The sequence below is a fragment of the Pinus tabuliformis genome, chromosome 2_2 (assembly GCF_031772625.1).
Source record: "Pinus tabuliformis cultivar Carrire ecotype Pingquan chromosome 2_2, CPIR1, whole genome shotgun sequence".
Taxonomy (NCBI): domain Eukaryota; kingdom Viridiplantae; phylum Streptophyta; class Pinopsida; order Pinales; family Pinaceae; genus Pinus; species Pinus tabuliformis.
Window position 1 is genome coordinate 793,962,057 of NC_142300.1, and position 17,722 is coordinate 793,979,778.

General features: G+C 37.3%; 1 protein-coding gene and 1 pseudogene across 1 annotated transcript in view; both read left to right on the top strand.

Annotated features, from left to right (window-relative positions):
• Positions 1-1,409: 1,409 nt before the first annotated feature.
• Positions 1,410-17,722, top strand: part of LOC149195076 (amine oxidase [copper-containing] gamma 1-like) — a 29,708-nt gene continuing 13,395 nt past the window's right edge. Inside the window, exon 1 of the mRNA XM_089405239.1 lies at positions 1,410-2,877. Within this exon, the coding sequence (XP_089261365.1) occupies positions 1,549-2,877 (1,329 nt within the window). The 5' untranslated portion in view covers positions 1,410-1,548. The remainder of the gene's footprint in view (positions 2,878-17,722) is intronic.
• Positions 15,878-17,355, top strand: LOC149195077 (uncharacterized; annotated as a pseudogene).

Here is a 17,722-nt window from a genome sequence, read left to right on the forward strand (position 1 = left end):
ATTTTTAAGCTTCTGCAAATTGATAGTAGAAATAATTTATAGTATTCTGCTTTGATTTATATTGCATTATCGGGTTAACCTATCACATATTTTCTACACTCTGCTCTGATACCACTGTTAGAAAAACAAATTGGAAACCAAACTCAAATGTATATTAATGATTGATCTCAAAGAATGATGTATACAATGTACATATAAATACATAAAGAAACTGTTGATTCAGTTTCCGGGTCTTCTTGGACTCTAATAACCACTCACCATAACACAAACCTAATCCCGAGAATTAATTATCTAACAAACAAGTTTAATTATACTAAAATATTATTTACAATAAACTTGATATTTTAAAAAATTCAAATCTATCTAGGTTTAAAGTACACTAAAATCCTATTTGCTAAGGCTTTGGAAATTCTATTCACTTGTCACACATGCAAAACTTGGGAAATTTTGTGTAGATACATCCTTGCTATTGTCTTTGTCCATGATAGTAGAGTGGTAATATAAGTTTCCCTTGGACAAGTACAATAGTGGAATCTTATATTATGGGTGGACAAATACAAAAGTAGTGGAATCTTTTATTATTAGTGGATAAATGGCCTTTTGATTATTTGTAGAGTGGTAATATAAGTTTCCCTTGGACAAGTACAATAGTGGAATCTTATATTATGGGTGGATAAATACAAAAGTAGTGGAATCTTTTATTATTAGTGGATAAATGGCCTTTTGATTATTTGTTAGATGGTTTGGGTTTCAGTATATTTTTGGATTAAATTTTTTTTAAATTTAGAGATTTGTTGGAAACATAAGTTTGAGTTGTGAGATTTTCACAATTTGTGTTTTAAGGAATTTTCAGGTTGGTGAATTCAAATATACAATCAAAAACCAGCTTAAAAAAAAAAGATGAAAATTTGACTTATCTTTTTTTTGAGGTAAATTTCACCAAAAACTTTTAAATCTCTAATAATTAGACAGCATCACATAAATTTTTTGTGCCCTGCTGTTAATATAAATATTATTTCCTGTGGCATGGAAATTTCATATACTCGTGGATAGTTCAGTGGTAATATAAATCTTATTTTCTGTGCATGCTGGTAATATAAATATTATTTGTTATGGTGTGGAAAGTTTATGTATGAGCCATATTCTGCCTTTTTTTAACAAAAGCTAGTCTTGATGTTAAATCTTAATAAAAATTAAAATAAAAAGTCAATTGATGTGATTTATCCAGAATAAAACCTAATATTCTGAAAATGAAAATATTATTTGCTGTGACCTAGAAATTTTATATACCCGTCATACTCCTCTTATTAAAAAAAAAAAAAAAAAAACTGAAATTTTGTGTCCGTGCCTTTTATACGATGGCGTGAATAACATTAACTTAGTGTATAATACCTATGACGTACCCATTTCACCATTAAAAATGCATGCTTACTATGGACGTCAGAAACCCAACCAGTAGCCTTGGGAATGGAAGAGAGTTTCGCAGTAGACTAGACACATACAGATATTAAGGAAAGTTCTGCACTGTGATCTGTTAGCCTCTGAGCCATGGAACCCAGCTCTTACCTTAGAGTGATGTTTCTCCTCATGGCATCCTTGCTGCTGCTGTTTTCTATTAGGACTTGGATTCATTTTCCTTCTCTGGGTTCTGCAAATATTGAATTGGATTGCTCTGAATACGAGTCCTGGTGCACCTTCAAGGACAGGATTCAAATCAGCAGGAGTGGTGGTTTTATGCTCAGAAACAAGCCCAAGTGGCAGCAGCAGCAGAAATCAGATCATGATAGTGAAATTGCAAAACATCCACTGGATCCTTTGACCCTTAAGGAGATCAAGGAAGTCCAGAGCATTATGCAGAAGAATTCAATTTTCAATCACAGTAATTTCACACTTCACTCTGTAGTCTTAGAAGAGCCCTTGAAAGCAGAAGTCTTGTCATGGAAGACAGGAAGTAGCCTCCCAACCAGGAAGGCTTCGGTAATAGCTTGGGCTGATGGGCATGCTTATAAACTCATTTTAGACCTTGAATTAGGAAAGATTACTGAGAATCAAATTAATCATGATAATGGGTATCCTGCCATGACAATGGAGGATATGTCAGTCTCTCGGGCGCCTCTGGAAAGCAAAGAATTTGTCGAAATTATAGAAAAGAGGGCAGTCAATCTGAGTGACGTTGTGTGCGCGCCTATTTCGCCGGGATGGTTTGGACCGGGCGAAGAAGGCCGGAGGCTTATAAAAGTTATGTGTTTTTCAAGCGCAGGGACAGCAAATTTCTTCATGAGACCCATTGAGGGTCTTGTAGTTCTGGTTGACCTAGATACAAAAGAGATCCTGAAAATCATAAATGAGGGAAAAGATATACCATTGCCAAAGGCAGAGGGTACAGACTATAGACTGTCTGCCCAAAAGTACCCTTTGCTCCCTCCTCTCAGTCCTATCTCAATTGAGCAACCCAAAGGTCCTAGCTTTAAAATTGATGGGCATCAGGTTAAATGGGGAAGTTGGGAATTCCATGTTAAGCCTGATCCTCGCGCCGGAATGATCATATCTGTGGCAGCTTTCAAGGATCCTGAGACTGGGAAAATGAGGAGGGTTTTGTACAAGGGTTTTACATCTGAGCTATTTGTACCTTACATGGACCCTGGCGAGGGTTGGTATTTTAAAACCTATTTGGATGCAGGCGAATATGGAATTGGACTGTCTGCTATGTCTCTCGATCCACTCAATGATTGTCCAAGAAATGCGTACTATATGGACGGAGTCTTCGCTTTTGCGGACGGTACACCTTATGTAATATCTAACATGCTCTGCATATTTGAGCGAAGTGCAGGCGAAATAGCTTGGCGGCACACAGAGTGTCCAATTTCAAATACGCAGGTAGATTCCTCTTTTCTGTCTTTTTGTGATTGCTCTCCAATGTCAAATAGATTAAGGTAAATTCACTATTTGAGATGTATTATTATTATTATTATTATTTTAAATTTTCTAGTTTGGATATTTTTTAAATGTCATTTGAATTTCACAATTTATATAATATTTGAGAATGAGGTGATTGTTTATTTAGCTGCTCTCCATTACAATTCACTATATTAAGGTTTATTCTTAAAAAAAAATCATTATTGGCCAATTTCCTTGTATGAATTCATTTAGTTTACTCAAAGATATCACATGTAAAATAGTTTTTTATTATGATTGTGTTATATGTACTATCACATTTTTATTTAGGTGGCAAGTTGTATATGTTGTTTAAGAGTTTGTGTTTCTTTATCCATCACACGTACTAGGTTGGTAACATTGGGTTCCCACTCTTCATTGCCCTAGGAGGCTTTTCTTCTAGTAAGTTGGCCAAGGGATGTGTACTAGGAATAACTAGTTACAAAATTTAGACACCTAATCCTAAGTGGATTTATGAAATTCATAGAACCAAGATAAGTGCTTCAAGTTTCATTTCTCTAATAAATTTCATACTATCATCTAATTAATCATAGATTAAGTAAAGAAAGGCTTATTTATCTCAATTAATGGGTTTCCACACAATTTGGATATAGCTCATCCTATTAATCATAGATTAGGTAAAGAAAGGCTTATTTATCTCAATTAATGGGTTTCCACACAATTTAGATATTGAAGAGATAAATTTATACTAATATAATTAAGACGATAAGGCATCCTCATATCTTGGAAACTTCATATTTTGATAATTCTTGTAATTTATTGGTTGATAGTTCTAATATAAGTATCTTTCTAATTTTCCAACACATGGATTTCAATAGTGGGTCATTATTTGTTTATTGATAATAGATTCCTTACCAGTAAGTTGCTCCAATAATTCTTATTGCCACTTCTTTTTACTTTTTAATTTCTTAATCTATATGATCAAGCTTTGAGTTTGAGTGTGATTCTTAAGGTAAGATATTAATTCTAACGACTTTGTCCACATTTTTTTTAGCCTACTTTGTATTGTCTTATGGTTATTATTATGAAAGAGAATCCTTTGTGTTTTATTTTTATTTTTTTATTTGTTCCTTTTGAAGATGCTTCCTTTGACTATGAGTGCCACCCAATCAACACAAAAGCATATATATATTTGTAATCCTAGTAAGAACTTTACTTATCATCACATTGGACTAGCTTGCATGGCCTATAAGGGACTCCATATTTGTTGATAGGTTAATTTTTATATAGAAAAAAACAGTAGTTTAATGTTTTTTTTTGCTTTGAAAGTTATGAAAATTCCGGTTATATTTTGAAAAAATCTTGTAGGGATTTTGTAAATCTAAATAAAAGCCATAAAACTTCATAATTTTAGGTGTCTTAAAGGTTTTTGATGGTGCTTAATCCATTTCCACCATCAAAAACATGATTCAAACAATGCATCTACAAGATCTTTTGAATTTTTTTTACTCGGATTCCAGCCATTTTTGAAATTTTCTTGCCCAAGCTATTTTTGGCCTTCTAAGCAATTCCTCCACCTTCGTAGACAACTCCTAGAAAAAAACCCAAAAAATTAAAAAAACAAATTGATTCATCACAAATTCCTTAATTGACCTTCTAATATTACAAAAAAAAATCACAAATTTAAATAAAAAACTCCACCAAAACAAAATAACAAATCTATGCACATTACTTCACTAAAAATCATAAACATATAAGGACCAACCACAAGTGTATAAATAAAAAACCTAGTGCCACATGAAGCAATCACAACGCAATGCAACTTTTCTTTGAAAAAAAAAATCCATGTTCAAACTCTCGGTACTCAAATAGTGACATAATTATCACTACTAAACTTCCCTTACCTTTATCTCTATGATGGTCCACAGAAAAAATGCGAACTAACAAAATCCCTGAAAATTGTACCTTTTGTAACTTTTAAATTTCTCATAATTTTTTTTATGAAAAATAATTCATTACGTTGCAGTATACTTTCAAAATAAACTTTTGAAGGCTTTTTGTGAGCCTTCAAAATAACTATGCTCATAAATAATGAATGCAACCATGATGACAAGAGCAAGCATTTCCCATATCATTAAATTTGACTAAAATTTAAAAAGTTTTTCTAAACACAACTCGTGAACTTAGGGTATGTTATTTAAAACAACTCATGAACCTACGGTCTGTTATTTTAATCACTGGTAGGTTTTGTTGTAGGTGGAAGTTGCTAAGTTTTTTTTTCAGGTCATTTCAATTCAACTATGAGAAGTAATGATGATCACAATTAAACTAATATTTAATGATCACAATTAATATTTAATAGGTTATTGATTTATTAATGTGCTGGGTTGTATGTGTTTATTATTAGATAATTTACTTGTTTAAATTTAATAGTGGGTATATGCAATCTCACGCACTTATATATTGATTGTCAATAATAACAATCATAAATAATGGAAATCTATACCTCATAATTACATAAGAAAAATATAACTCATAATTAACAAAACCGTAGCAAATTATTGTTTTTTTTAACTTTCAAAAATAAAATTAATTTTTTTTACATATAATCTTGGAGGTGTCCATTTTTTTTGAATCTTTAATTAATCTTTATCAGACTAGTGATTTTTTTTAAGTTAAATTATTATTATTATTATTTATTTTTTAATATTAATAATTGTGTAGAGAGATGTATTAATGTCTAATTAGGATCGTGTTTAAACTGGAGTTGGCACATGTCTCTCTTAAAATAAAAATAAAATATTCTTTAAATAAAAATGCAATTTTATTATAATAATTTTTTTCAATGTCTAATTAGGTTCGTGCTTAAAGCAGAGTTGACACGTCTCTCAAAAAATAAAAAATAAAATATTCTCTAAATAAAAATGCGATGTCATTAAAATAATTTTTTCAATGGAAATGAACCATGAAAAATTTCTAGTTGATTGCATTGAAAATGAATATAAATATTTTTTGTTATTAATATATTTTTATTTTAAATATCACATATAAACTAAATGTAGAATGAACTACACATCATGTAATATCAATAATACTATTTCCTGTCATCTCCTATAAAATACTCAAGAAAATATATTTCTTTCTCGTGTTAAAAAGTAATTATTTTTTGTCCCGGATGCGGGTGCCCAACAAAGACAGTAAGGTGGCCGCAGAACGGGACGACATGTGGCCATACCACATGGCCTTTCGTAACTCGGGACATCAGTCTAAAAGGTGGCTGCAGAACGGGACGGCATGTGGCCATACCACATGGCCCTTCGTAACTCGGGACATCAGTCTAAAAGGTGGCCGCAGAACGGGACGACATGTGGCCATACCACATGGCCCTTCGTAACTCGGGACATCAGTCTAAAAGGTGGCCGCAGAACGGGACGACATGTGGCCATACCACATGGCCCTTCGTAACTCGAGACATCAGTGTAAAAATGGCATTAACACTAGCCATAAATGGCATTTAAGTGGGTGCCAGTTAAAAATAATGGAGAAATGGTTATATGGTTGTAACGCATCTCCTTAGTTTAGGATTTGTTCCTAGAGTTTAGGAGGTTGTTTACAACTACCTAATTTTCAGTGATGTATTTAATATTATAATATTCATTTGATGTAATGTAGAGTGAACGAGAGTGAGAGTCTCCTCTTTGTTTGAGTGTAGTCTCCCAGGTGCTGTACACACCTGTGAGCTGCAACTCCTTCATTTAATTCAAAGTTTGATTTTTATCTTGGTATCAGAGCTTAGGGTAGAGATAGCCTCATTTTTTTTAGGGATGTATCATTAGTTACATTTCTGTATTGGTAGGAGTGCATGTAAATGTATTTGTGTGATCAAGTGGAACTGCAGTAACACTTGGAGCGAAGGATCTCAGATGACTGATCATCTCTGAGTCGAAGAAAGGGTTGGAGCACATTTTTTTTTAGAAGCAGCAGCAGTTGGCGCGGATTTTTTGCAGACAGTCGCGCTAATCCAGAACAGAACAGAAAGGCGCAAGTTTTTAAAGAACAGACGCACCCATTGGCGCAGGTTTGGGGCTGATAAGCGCGCCAACGAAATTGTAACTAAATTGGCGTGGATCCGTGGCTGTTAAGCGCGCCAATTTCCGTGGACACCGTGAATTTTTATTTTCTGCAATTGGCGCGGATTTGTAGCTGTTCAGAGCGCCACAGAGCCAACCTCTTTCTCTCTGGAAATCTACAATTTTTCGTTGCAGATCGGAGTTGCCCGGTGGTGGCACGTGGAGATTTCTGCTCGGTGGCAGCAGATTTGATTTGCCCGGTGGTGGCGAATTGAGGTTCCTTGATCCGCTCGGAGGTAGCAGATCGGACCTGCCCGGTGGTGGCGAATTGGGGTTTCGTGATCCGCTCGGTGGTAGCAGATCGGACCTGCCCGGTGGTGGCGAATCAGAGCTCTGTGATCTGCTCGGTGGAAGCAGATCGGTTTTTTGCCCGGTGGTGGCGCAGTGCAGCTCCTCGATCTGTTCGGTGGAAGCAGATCGCCTTTGCCCGGTGGTGGCGTGTTGGAGCTTGTTTGTTGATCTGTTCGGTGGTAGCAGATCGGTTTTGCCCGGTGGTGGCATAGTGAAGTCCCTGATCTGTTCGGTGGTAGTAGATCGGACTTGCCCGGTGGTGGCACAGTGAAGTTCCTGATCTGTTCGGTGGTAGCAGATCAGACTTGCCTGGTGGTGGCCGATTGGAGTGTTCAGTTGGACGAAAATGAACAACAGTATAGAATCATACCTCCACGAGTTTGGCAAACTCGATGGAACAAATTTCTCCAACTGGAAATTCAAAATGCAAACTTTGCTGGAGAGCGTAAATGCATGGGCGATCGTTGATGGAAATGAGCCGAGATCTAGAACAACGACCCAAGAACAAGACTAGGATAAAATAGAAACGAAAGCAAAAGTTATACTGAAGATGTCCGTTAAGGACAATATTATCCCACATATCAAAGATTCTAAGTCGACCGCTGATTTATGGACAACGATCAAGACCCTGTACGAGAGTCAAAATACAAATCGTGTTCTGGCACTCAAGAGAAAGTTGTTTGCATTGAAGATGGATGAGAATGAGTCCGTTGGTGGATTCATGGCCAGAGTGAAGGATCTAAGAGACAAACTGGGAGCTATTGGAGAAAAGGTGTCCGACTCAGATCTAGTTACACTCACATTGAACAGAATTATTGATGAATACCAGACATTCATCACAGGACTGTCAGTGAGGGAGAAAGCCCCTTCATTTGATGAGCTGACAGCGATTGTTCTCCAGGAGGAGGAGCGATGACAGAATCTGAAAACTCAGAGCAATGACCTAGCTCTGATGGCGAAGAGGCGACAGTACAGAGGAAAGCAGCACTAGCACCAGCAACCGCAACAGCAGTAGCAGCAGAAGGGGGCCAACTCTTTTCAAAAGAGACCATTCAGAGGTATGACTGATAATTATGTTAAGAGATGTTTTTATTGTGGGAAACCTGGTCATCAGATTAAAGAATGCTATAAGAGGCAGGTAGATGAAAGAATAGGCAAACAGAGGAAACATTAGCGCTGTTTTGCTGGAGAAGAGGAGGACCACAACCATGATCTTTGACTATTCACAGTCGATTGTGCTCTTTCAGCATCAAAGGGAGATGAGGACGACATATGGTATGTCGACTCTGGCGCATCCTCACATATGACCGGTAAGAAGGACTGTTTTGAATTTCTTGAAGAATCTACATGTGGATCAAAAATTTATCTAGGAGATGATAGTGGTTATGAGATCAAAGGATATGGAGATATTCCTGTGAAGCTACCTAGTGGCGACATTAAACATCTTAAAAATGTATTATATGTTCCAGGAATTAAGAAAAACTTGATCTCTGTCTCAATGATTACAGACCAGGACATGCAAGTGCAATTCTTTAAGAATGGTTGTGTCATTAAGGATAGCCAGATGGAAACAGTTGCAACAGGATTGCGCGTGGGGAATTTGTACAGATTGGATGCAAAGAGTATGCCACGACAAGCAATGGTTGCAGCTGCATCAACAGTCGAAAATCTCTGGCATCAGAGATTTGGACATCTCAATTTGCAAGACCTCATCTTACTTCAGAAGAAAGGTATAGTCGATGGACTCCCTGTTTTTCATAATGTCAAGTTGGAATGTGATGGATGTGAATTAGGGAAAATGCATAGAGAAGAGTTCCCTTTGCATGTCAACAGAAAGGAAAGAGACATCCTAGAACTTGTGCATACAAATACTTGTGGACCTATGCAAACTAGGTCCTTAGGAGGTGCATATTATTTTCTGATGTTTACAGATGATTGCACTAGGTTTTCATGGGTGTATTTTTTAAGTAAAAAGAGTCAAGCCTTTCAGTACTTTAAAGAGTTTACATCTATGATAGAGAACCAAACAGGAAAAAGAATAAAGATTCTCCGCTCGAACCAAGGGGGAGAATACAGGTTATGAGAGTTCATGAATTTCTGCAAGCAGCATGGGATTATGCAGCAATTCACAGTGCCACACACTCCACAACAGAATGGAGTAGCAGAATGCAAGAACATAACTCTTGTGGAGTGCGCGAGAAGTATGCTTCAAGGTAAGGGACTATCGAATGGTCTTTGGGCAGAAGCCATTAATACTGCTGTTTATTTAAAGAATAGGAGTCCTACTAAATGTCTAGGCTTCAAAACCCCCATTGAAGCATTGTTTGGACTCAAACCAGCAGTCAGTCATTTAAGAATATTTGGATCTAAAGCTTATGCTCATATACCAAAAGCAGATAGAAAGAAGTTAGACCCCAAAGCCTTGAAATGTATATTTGTAGGATATGGCACAGAGTATAAGGCATACAAGTTATATAATCCTGTGACTCATAAAGTTTTTGCAAGCATAGATGTTATTTTTCATGAACAGACTGAAGATGGAAAGGAAGACTCTAACAGTGACAGCCACATTCCATTGCTGATAGAGATGAACAGTGACGAAGATGAAGAGCAGGAGCAGGAGCAGAAACAGGAAGAAGTAGCAGCAGATAGTGTAATAAGTGATGATGCAGGCCCAGAAAGTGTTGAAACAGATAGAGTTGAGGTAAGTCCTCTACCTAGAAGATCAGGTAGGAAGACTAGACTACCTGAAAGATTGAAAGGCTATGCTTTAATGCCCAAATTTTAAACATTGTAGAACCTTCAAATTATGAAGAAGCAAGTAAATCAGATGAATGGAGGGCTGCAATGCATGAGGAAATTGAATCAATATATAGAAATCATACTTGGGATTTAGTTGAGTTGCCTGAAGGAAAAACCTCTATAGGTTGTAAGTGGCTGTATAAACCTAAGATAAATGCAGATGGGAGTGTAGAAAAATTCAAAGTTAGACTGGTAGCAAAGGGTTATTCACAGCAAGAAGGCATAGATTTCGATGACACCTTTGCCCCTGTAGCTAAACTAAATACAATTAGAATGTTAATCTCTTTAGCAACAAAACATAAATGGAAGCTACACCAGCTAGATGTTAAGTCTGCATTTCTGAATGGAGAATTAAAGGAAGAAATTTATTTAGTACAACCTCCTGGTTTTGTGAAAAAGGGGCAGGAGCATTTAGTGTGTAAATTGCATAAGGCACTTTATGGTTTGAAACAAGCACCCAGGTCATGGTATGAGAAAATTGATTCATTTTTTATACAGCATGGTTTTCATAGGAACCTCAACGACCCAAACCTGTATACCAAGATAAATAAACAGAGGCAAATCATTTTGATTTCCTTGTATGTGGATGACATGATCATAACAAGAAATGCAAATAATTTGATCAAAGAAATCAAGTAGCAAATATCACACGTATTTGAAATGAAAGACCTTGGAGATCTTCATTATTGCCTAGGTTTGGAGGTGTGGAAAGATTATGGTCAAACTTTTCTAACTCAAGGAAAGTATGCCAGAACCCTGTTGGAAAGATTCAGAATGGAACAGTGTAAAATAGCAGCAACACCATTGCAGCAGAATCTCAAGTTAAGCAGTGATGATGGCACAAAAAAGGTGGATGCCACTTTGTATAGACAGCTAGTGGGAAGTCTGATATATCTCACGACAACTAGACCTGATCTGGCATATTCTGTTAGTGTGTTGAGCCAGTTTATGTCCAAACCACTTGAAAGTCACTAGATTGTAGCAAAATGTGTGTTGGGGTACCTTAGTGGTACTTGTAATTATGATATTTTATACACTGACATTTCTGATGTTACTTTAGCAAGTTATTCAGATTCTGATTGGGCAGGTGACCTGGATGATCGTAGATCCATCACAGGTTACGCATTTAGTATTGGATCCGAGGTTATTTCATGGAGTAGCAAAAAGCAAAGTACTGTAGCATTATCATCATGTGAAGCTGAGTATCAGGTGTTGTGTGCGGCGACATGCGAAGCCATCTGGTTGAGGAGATTGCTTAGCGATGCAGGTGAAGGACAGAAAGAAGCAATCAACATCAAAACTGACAACCAGAGCACAATAAAGCTTGCATACAATCTAGTTTTCCATAAAAACACTAAACATATAGACACTTAGTTTCATTTTGTTCGAGAAAAGATACAGACAAAAGAAATATGTGTGGAGTATTGTAACACTTGTGATAATTTAGCTAATATTTTTACTAAGCCTCTAGGGCGAGTAAAGTTTGAATTATTTAGAGGGATGTTAGGAGTGCAAAATAACCCTTTCTCCATTGTGGGGGAGTTAAAAATAATGGAGAAATGGTTATATGGTTGTAACACATCTCCTTAGTTTAGGATTTGTTCCTAGAGTATAGGAGGTTGTTTACAACTACCTAATTTTCAGTGATGTATTTAATATTGTAATATTCATTTGATGTAATGTAGAGTGAACGAGAGTGAGAGTCTCCTCTTTGTTTGAGTGCAGTCTCCCAGGTGCTGTACACACCTGTGAGCTGCAACTCCTTCATTTAATTCAAAGTTTGATTTTTATCTGTGTCGTCTTCAACAAGTTTGCAACCCACGTCGGCTCCAAGCAAAGATGATCTTTGGTGATGATTATACCACCGCCCCTGTCCATTATCCTCTGCCTCTGCAATGTCTCTGCCCTTAGGCTGCTGCAGCACCTAGTTCTCGCACTACCACGAGGAGGCGTTGCAATCTCCTCTGCTGCATTGATTTAGGCCCAAGAATTCACTTCACTCAAAGCCTGGTTTGCCATTTCGCCTTCCACTCGGCCTCTGCCGCTAGCCCCTCCTTTGAGCTGCCCGCTAATTCTACTAAGCCCTCTCACGCTCAGAATTCCTCTGTTCTTCCTCGGCACAACAAATTCAATCCCTGAGAAACCTCAGCCTCCCCACCTGCAAATCCTGAGATCATCACAGTCATGGTGCGCACTCGACATTGCATGCAGAGCAGACGCAGGGGTAGTCGAGGCGGAAGCATACGCCCCCCCGCAACGCCCAACCCTGATTCTGCTACTCCCTTCTCCGGAAGATACCCTGATATGCGCAGTGGTAGAGGGCAGTCACAGGTCCATGGCATCCAAAGTGCAAACGCAGCTACCCAAACTGAGAATTCCCTCACCCCCCCCACCCCTCTCACCATACCACCCAACTTCGCTTCCAGAGTTCGCTGATTCAGCCAGAAATCTTAGCCACGATTAACATAACCTTTAGTGAGTATACTAGTTCACAGGCTGAGCAGGATGCTCAGACCCATGACTGTAGACCAAGGAGAAGGAACAACGGCGCAAAGCAGAAGGCAACTAAGAGGAACAGGGATGACAGTGAACCAGGAAAGTAGCAGAAGGTTGGGAAAATTGAAACTCTGAATGACAAAGAGCTGGCTGGCAGCAAGCATGTTGTTAAGGGCAGAGCGAGTGGCACGAAAGCTGTTGGTGGCACCCCGGACGACACATCTGGCCTACATGCAGCGGAGGGCAGCGCAACAGGCATTCAAACAACAAGTGGCATCCCGTGCGGCACGTTAGCAGAGGATGAGTACGCGTGTCGCATTGTGGAAGAGCCCAACCCTTACGACATCGAGGGGGTCCCTTGCATGGTCAGCGCGCCCAACCCATATGTCTAGTCGCCAGGTGTCGCCTTGCAGCTCAAAGGAGGTTTCACAAGCTTACTGTTTGAGGTTTATACTCATGCTTTTTCAAACTTTTTGGTATGTTTTAATTGATTTTGAACTAGGACCCCAGTGTGGGTTTTTTGTTGTGAGCTCACTCGGATTGGTTTCCCCTCGAAGGGTAGTCGAGGTTCTTTTTATGACAATCATGAAATAACGCTGTTACGCACCGCAGAGGCCGGAGCCTCGATGTATTTTTATTTCGCTTTTTTTCAATAGGACAGTTTTACTTAGAAAAAAAAAAAGTAATTATTTTTTTTGTACTCATCTCCATATGAAGATGAAGAAGGGAAGAAATCACATTTCTTCTTCCTACTAAAAAGTAATTTTTATTTTTATTTTCGATTACTTTATCTCTATATAAAGTTATGTAAAATTAAAGTGCAAATTGAAGTTTTTAATTATGGGCGACATTTTTTTTAATTATTATTTTTTAATTTATTAATTTAAATTATTATTTTAATATTTTTAAATGTAACGTTATTATTATTTGTAGAGCATCTCTTGGCGTAACAATTATAAGCATCAAAACACTTACTAGATAATATATCTCACATTACCAAAATTAAAAAAAAAAAATCATAAAAATTAAGTAAATTATAATTTTATTTCTAATTATTATTAATAAAAATAATTAAATATATTAATTATAACCTTTGTCCTGACGATGAACCACATTAGTTGGTTTGAAACTTCGACCAAATCCTAATGATGTGATTAATACGAAAGACATTCTCATTTGCAATAATAATTCAATATTATAAATAAAATTTTAATATATATGTAATATTTTAAATTAAATTGAAAACTAAAGCTTAGCCTTTGCCTTGAGAACCAGGGTAAAAGGGCTAAAGGGCAAACTGGTTTTAGGAGACAACACTCGATTATCGACCACCTTGTCAATCTCAGGATTATTGCAGAGGAATGTCGCAATAGTAAAACCAATCTCTTATGTTTTGTGGACTTTAGACAAGCTTTCGACACTGTCCCTCGAGATAAGCTCTGGGAGAGACTTGAAGAGATCATGGTTCCTCCTGAATTGAGGATTGTTGTGATCTGCCTCCATGAGACTGTCATTGCCAAGTTTAAGACCAACGAAGGGTGGTCTAAATATATTCAATGCAATATCGGGGTTAAGCAATGGTGTCCCCTATCTTCTACCCTTTTTGATATTTACATCGATAAGCTAGAGGAGTGTCTGGAAACTGTGGGTTGCAAGGGCACCAAGCTTGCTGGCATAATCATTACTCTTCTCCTTTCTGTTGATGATATTGTTCTTCTTGCAAAAAGTCATGATGACCTAGACAAACAGCGTAAGACTCTTCATGTCTACTGCTCCAAGATGGGTTTGACAATTAATACCGACAAGACTAAAGTCATGATCATTAAATCCAGAAAGATCACCCATGGTAGTTTCGTTTATGATAGCCATTGTCTAGAGTAAGTTTCTTCTTATAAATATTTGGGTATTGACTTTCCTCATCAACTCAACTGGAATTATAGCATTGAGAAAAGAATTATTGGAGGTTGGAAAGCTTATTATGAGCTTGAAAACAATTGTAAGTTGGTCGATCTTTACATTTGGAGTAAAAAGAGGTTCCTCTTTGAGACTCTCGTCACCCCTGTTGTCTTATACAGATGTGAAGTTTGGGGTTGTAGTATATCTAAAGAGTCGTGGAGAAAGATTGAGATGATCCAAAAGCAATTCATAACCTATAACCTCAAGATCAAGGGAAATACTCCCTATCCTATCCTCTTGATCGAAGCGGGCATGTCCCCCATTGAAAGTACGACTATGTTTAGATATCTGATGTATAAGAAGAAGCTTTACAACATGGAATCCAAGAGGCTTCCGAAAATTGCTTCTAACTTTAGTCAAAATCCCCACCTGTGCCTCAAGAGCAAGTGCCATAAGGATGCCCAGTTTTGGCTCAACCTTTGGGGGATTAAGAAGGAGATCATCATGGGAAGCAAGGATAGTATCAATGATACTATTACCTCCAATTTTAAGGACATGATGTGGGATGGTAAGGAGCTGGAGGGTAAAAGGAAGCTAAGATACTATAAGGAGGTGATCTACCCCACCCTTGATAACCATAATTATCTCTATGTTGACCAACACTAAGAAGAAAATGAACATCACTAGGATAAGAACTAATTCTCATGACCTTAGCAGTGAGACCGAGCAGTAGTCTACTCCCAAGACTTAGTGGGGTGGTAGAATCTGTCAGATTTGTGATACTAAGAAGGTGGAAGATTAAAAACACTTCATTTTAGACTACCCGATTCTTGCTCACATTTGCTCTCAATTCCCTATCATCAGCCACACCTCTAATCTTTATGACTTATTAAGCTAACCCAACTATAACGATCTTGGAGCTCTTCTTTCCCTTCTTCTTGATCACAGAAATAAGATTTTGAAAAATGACAATTAACCTCCTTTTTTTTTTTCTTCTTCTTCTTGAAGTCTGATAGACCACATTAATTCCTATAGACATTAATCATCATCATTATTAAAATAAAAATATTTTTATTATATAATTATTAAACTAAAAAACATTTTTCAAACAAACAAATTATAATTATAATTATTATTAAAATATATTTTATTCACTTAAATTAAATTATATTAAAAATAAAAAATAAAAAAATTATAAATAATTAAAAAATATATATATAAATAATTAATATTTTAACAGTTTAATTTCATCTCAATTTAAGAGAATGGATAAAGATCTGTCCAACTCAAGAGAGATCAAATCCATTCACGGGCAAGCCTCCTCTTTTATGTTAGTGAAAAGAAATTTCATTCAGAGTTGACTTAAGATGGGTCCACGGTGATTTATACATATTTGGTTAAAATCAAATATTGTTGATAGGCAAATTAAATATTAAAAACCTATTCCGCCTCCAACGGACCCTGCTACTGGCTCTCCTCCGACGCCGAGTCGCAGGAACGTCCCACTCCTTGCTGGAACCCATTCTCCTGCCTCGTCTTCGATACGGATTCCTTCCACAAGCTGCTCATCGTATTCGAGGCCATCCGGCGAAGTGAAGGCTCGTCCACATTCCCTTCCTGGCCAACCGTCCCTCTAACATGCCCCTGGCAATCTGCTCCAACATGATTTCTGTGCCATAGCTTTTGTCGGGCAGTTCTCCCCACCCCTGGAGACCATGGACGCCGTCAAATCCACCAAGAGGGTTTCCATTGTCGGGGTCGCCCTCGATCTCTTCTACATGAATATTTCCACCATTCCTGCCGGGGCAAGGTCGACATTTGCCCCTTTTTTGAAGGCTGGACCGGCCAGAAGTGCGCCTGTGCCCGTAGTTTCGATGATCAGGTCCGCGATCGGCCGCAGGCAGGCTTATCGGATTCTAATTTCCAGGATGGGGAAGAGGGAAAAATTGCAGAGAATTGTAATAACCTTAGGACGTCTAATACCAACGGAGCCCTAATTGATGAAATAGGCAAATTCGATATCCATGACGATAGTGATTTTGCAAATGGAATCACTGTAGGGAATGATCATGATCGTGGCTTCTCCTCATCAGAGGGGCCAATGGATGATTGCAGTGCAAAGAGTGCGAGAATTCCCCTCCCTGGAGAATTTCTGCAGTCAATTTTGAGGATCCTGAGACAGTGCCTTTTGGCTTCTGTCAATCCATAGGAAGTCAAGGACGCCGCTTCGTCTGCAACGCGAGGACTCGTCGCCAGAGCCTCGCATGATCAGGTCCCTGCAGCAATTCTGGCCACTAGGAGTCTTATAAAGTTGGACATAGCTGCGGGCGACAGCAATGTCCGCAGCTGCTGCCAATGCTACCAGCGACGTCTACAATCCAACTGAATCCATGAAGCCTGTGAACTTGCTGGTCTCTAGATGAGGTCTGCCATACTCTTGGCTCAGTTGTTTCACTTTCATTTTGTTGTTCCATTGAGCAGAAAATTGTACCTTCATGTACTGGTTGAACTTTCCGTAAAATGTATCATTCATATAATTTGTTTTCGCGTGGAGGAACATCAAATCTCATATCGTAATGGCATTGTGGTTTGGGCATTGCAGTCAACTTCCTGTTTCTTATTGAAATGTGCACTTACAAGGGTAGAAGAAAACCAAGAATCTACCATTGAAGGCAAGATTCTTGGTGGTGATGGTATTGGCTAAACTTGTATTTTTTTAACCGTGTATTTTGTCATTGACTTACAAGGCAAGAGAAAGACATTGAATGCCAACTCTCAGGTAGTTATGGTATTGGCTAAACTTGTATTTTGTTATTGAGGTAAGTAAAGAGGCATTTGGGGTATTAACTGGTGTAAATATATTTATTTTAAATTTATTGTGTGTGGAAAGAAATCATTTTTTTTTCAAAATTTTTAATTAAAAAATGGTTTTAGAGTGATGTGATCTCTTTTATTTATATTACATTCCTAATAAATTTGTAAATTTGCAGTTAAGATAGATTTAAGTTAATTATATATTTATATATATCTGAAATTATATATCTCCTTTATATTAAGGGTCATATTATTAAAATATTTTAATAATTATGGATATTTTAAATTTTAAAGTGGATATTGAAATATCTTTTTATAAATATTATATTTCTATTTCATATTAATCATTGAAAAAATTACACATCTCTTTTATAAGATTTTGTTGCTTTCATTTATTT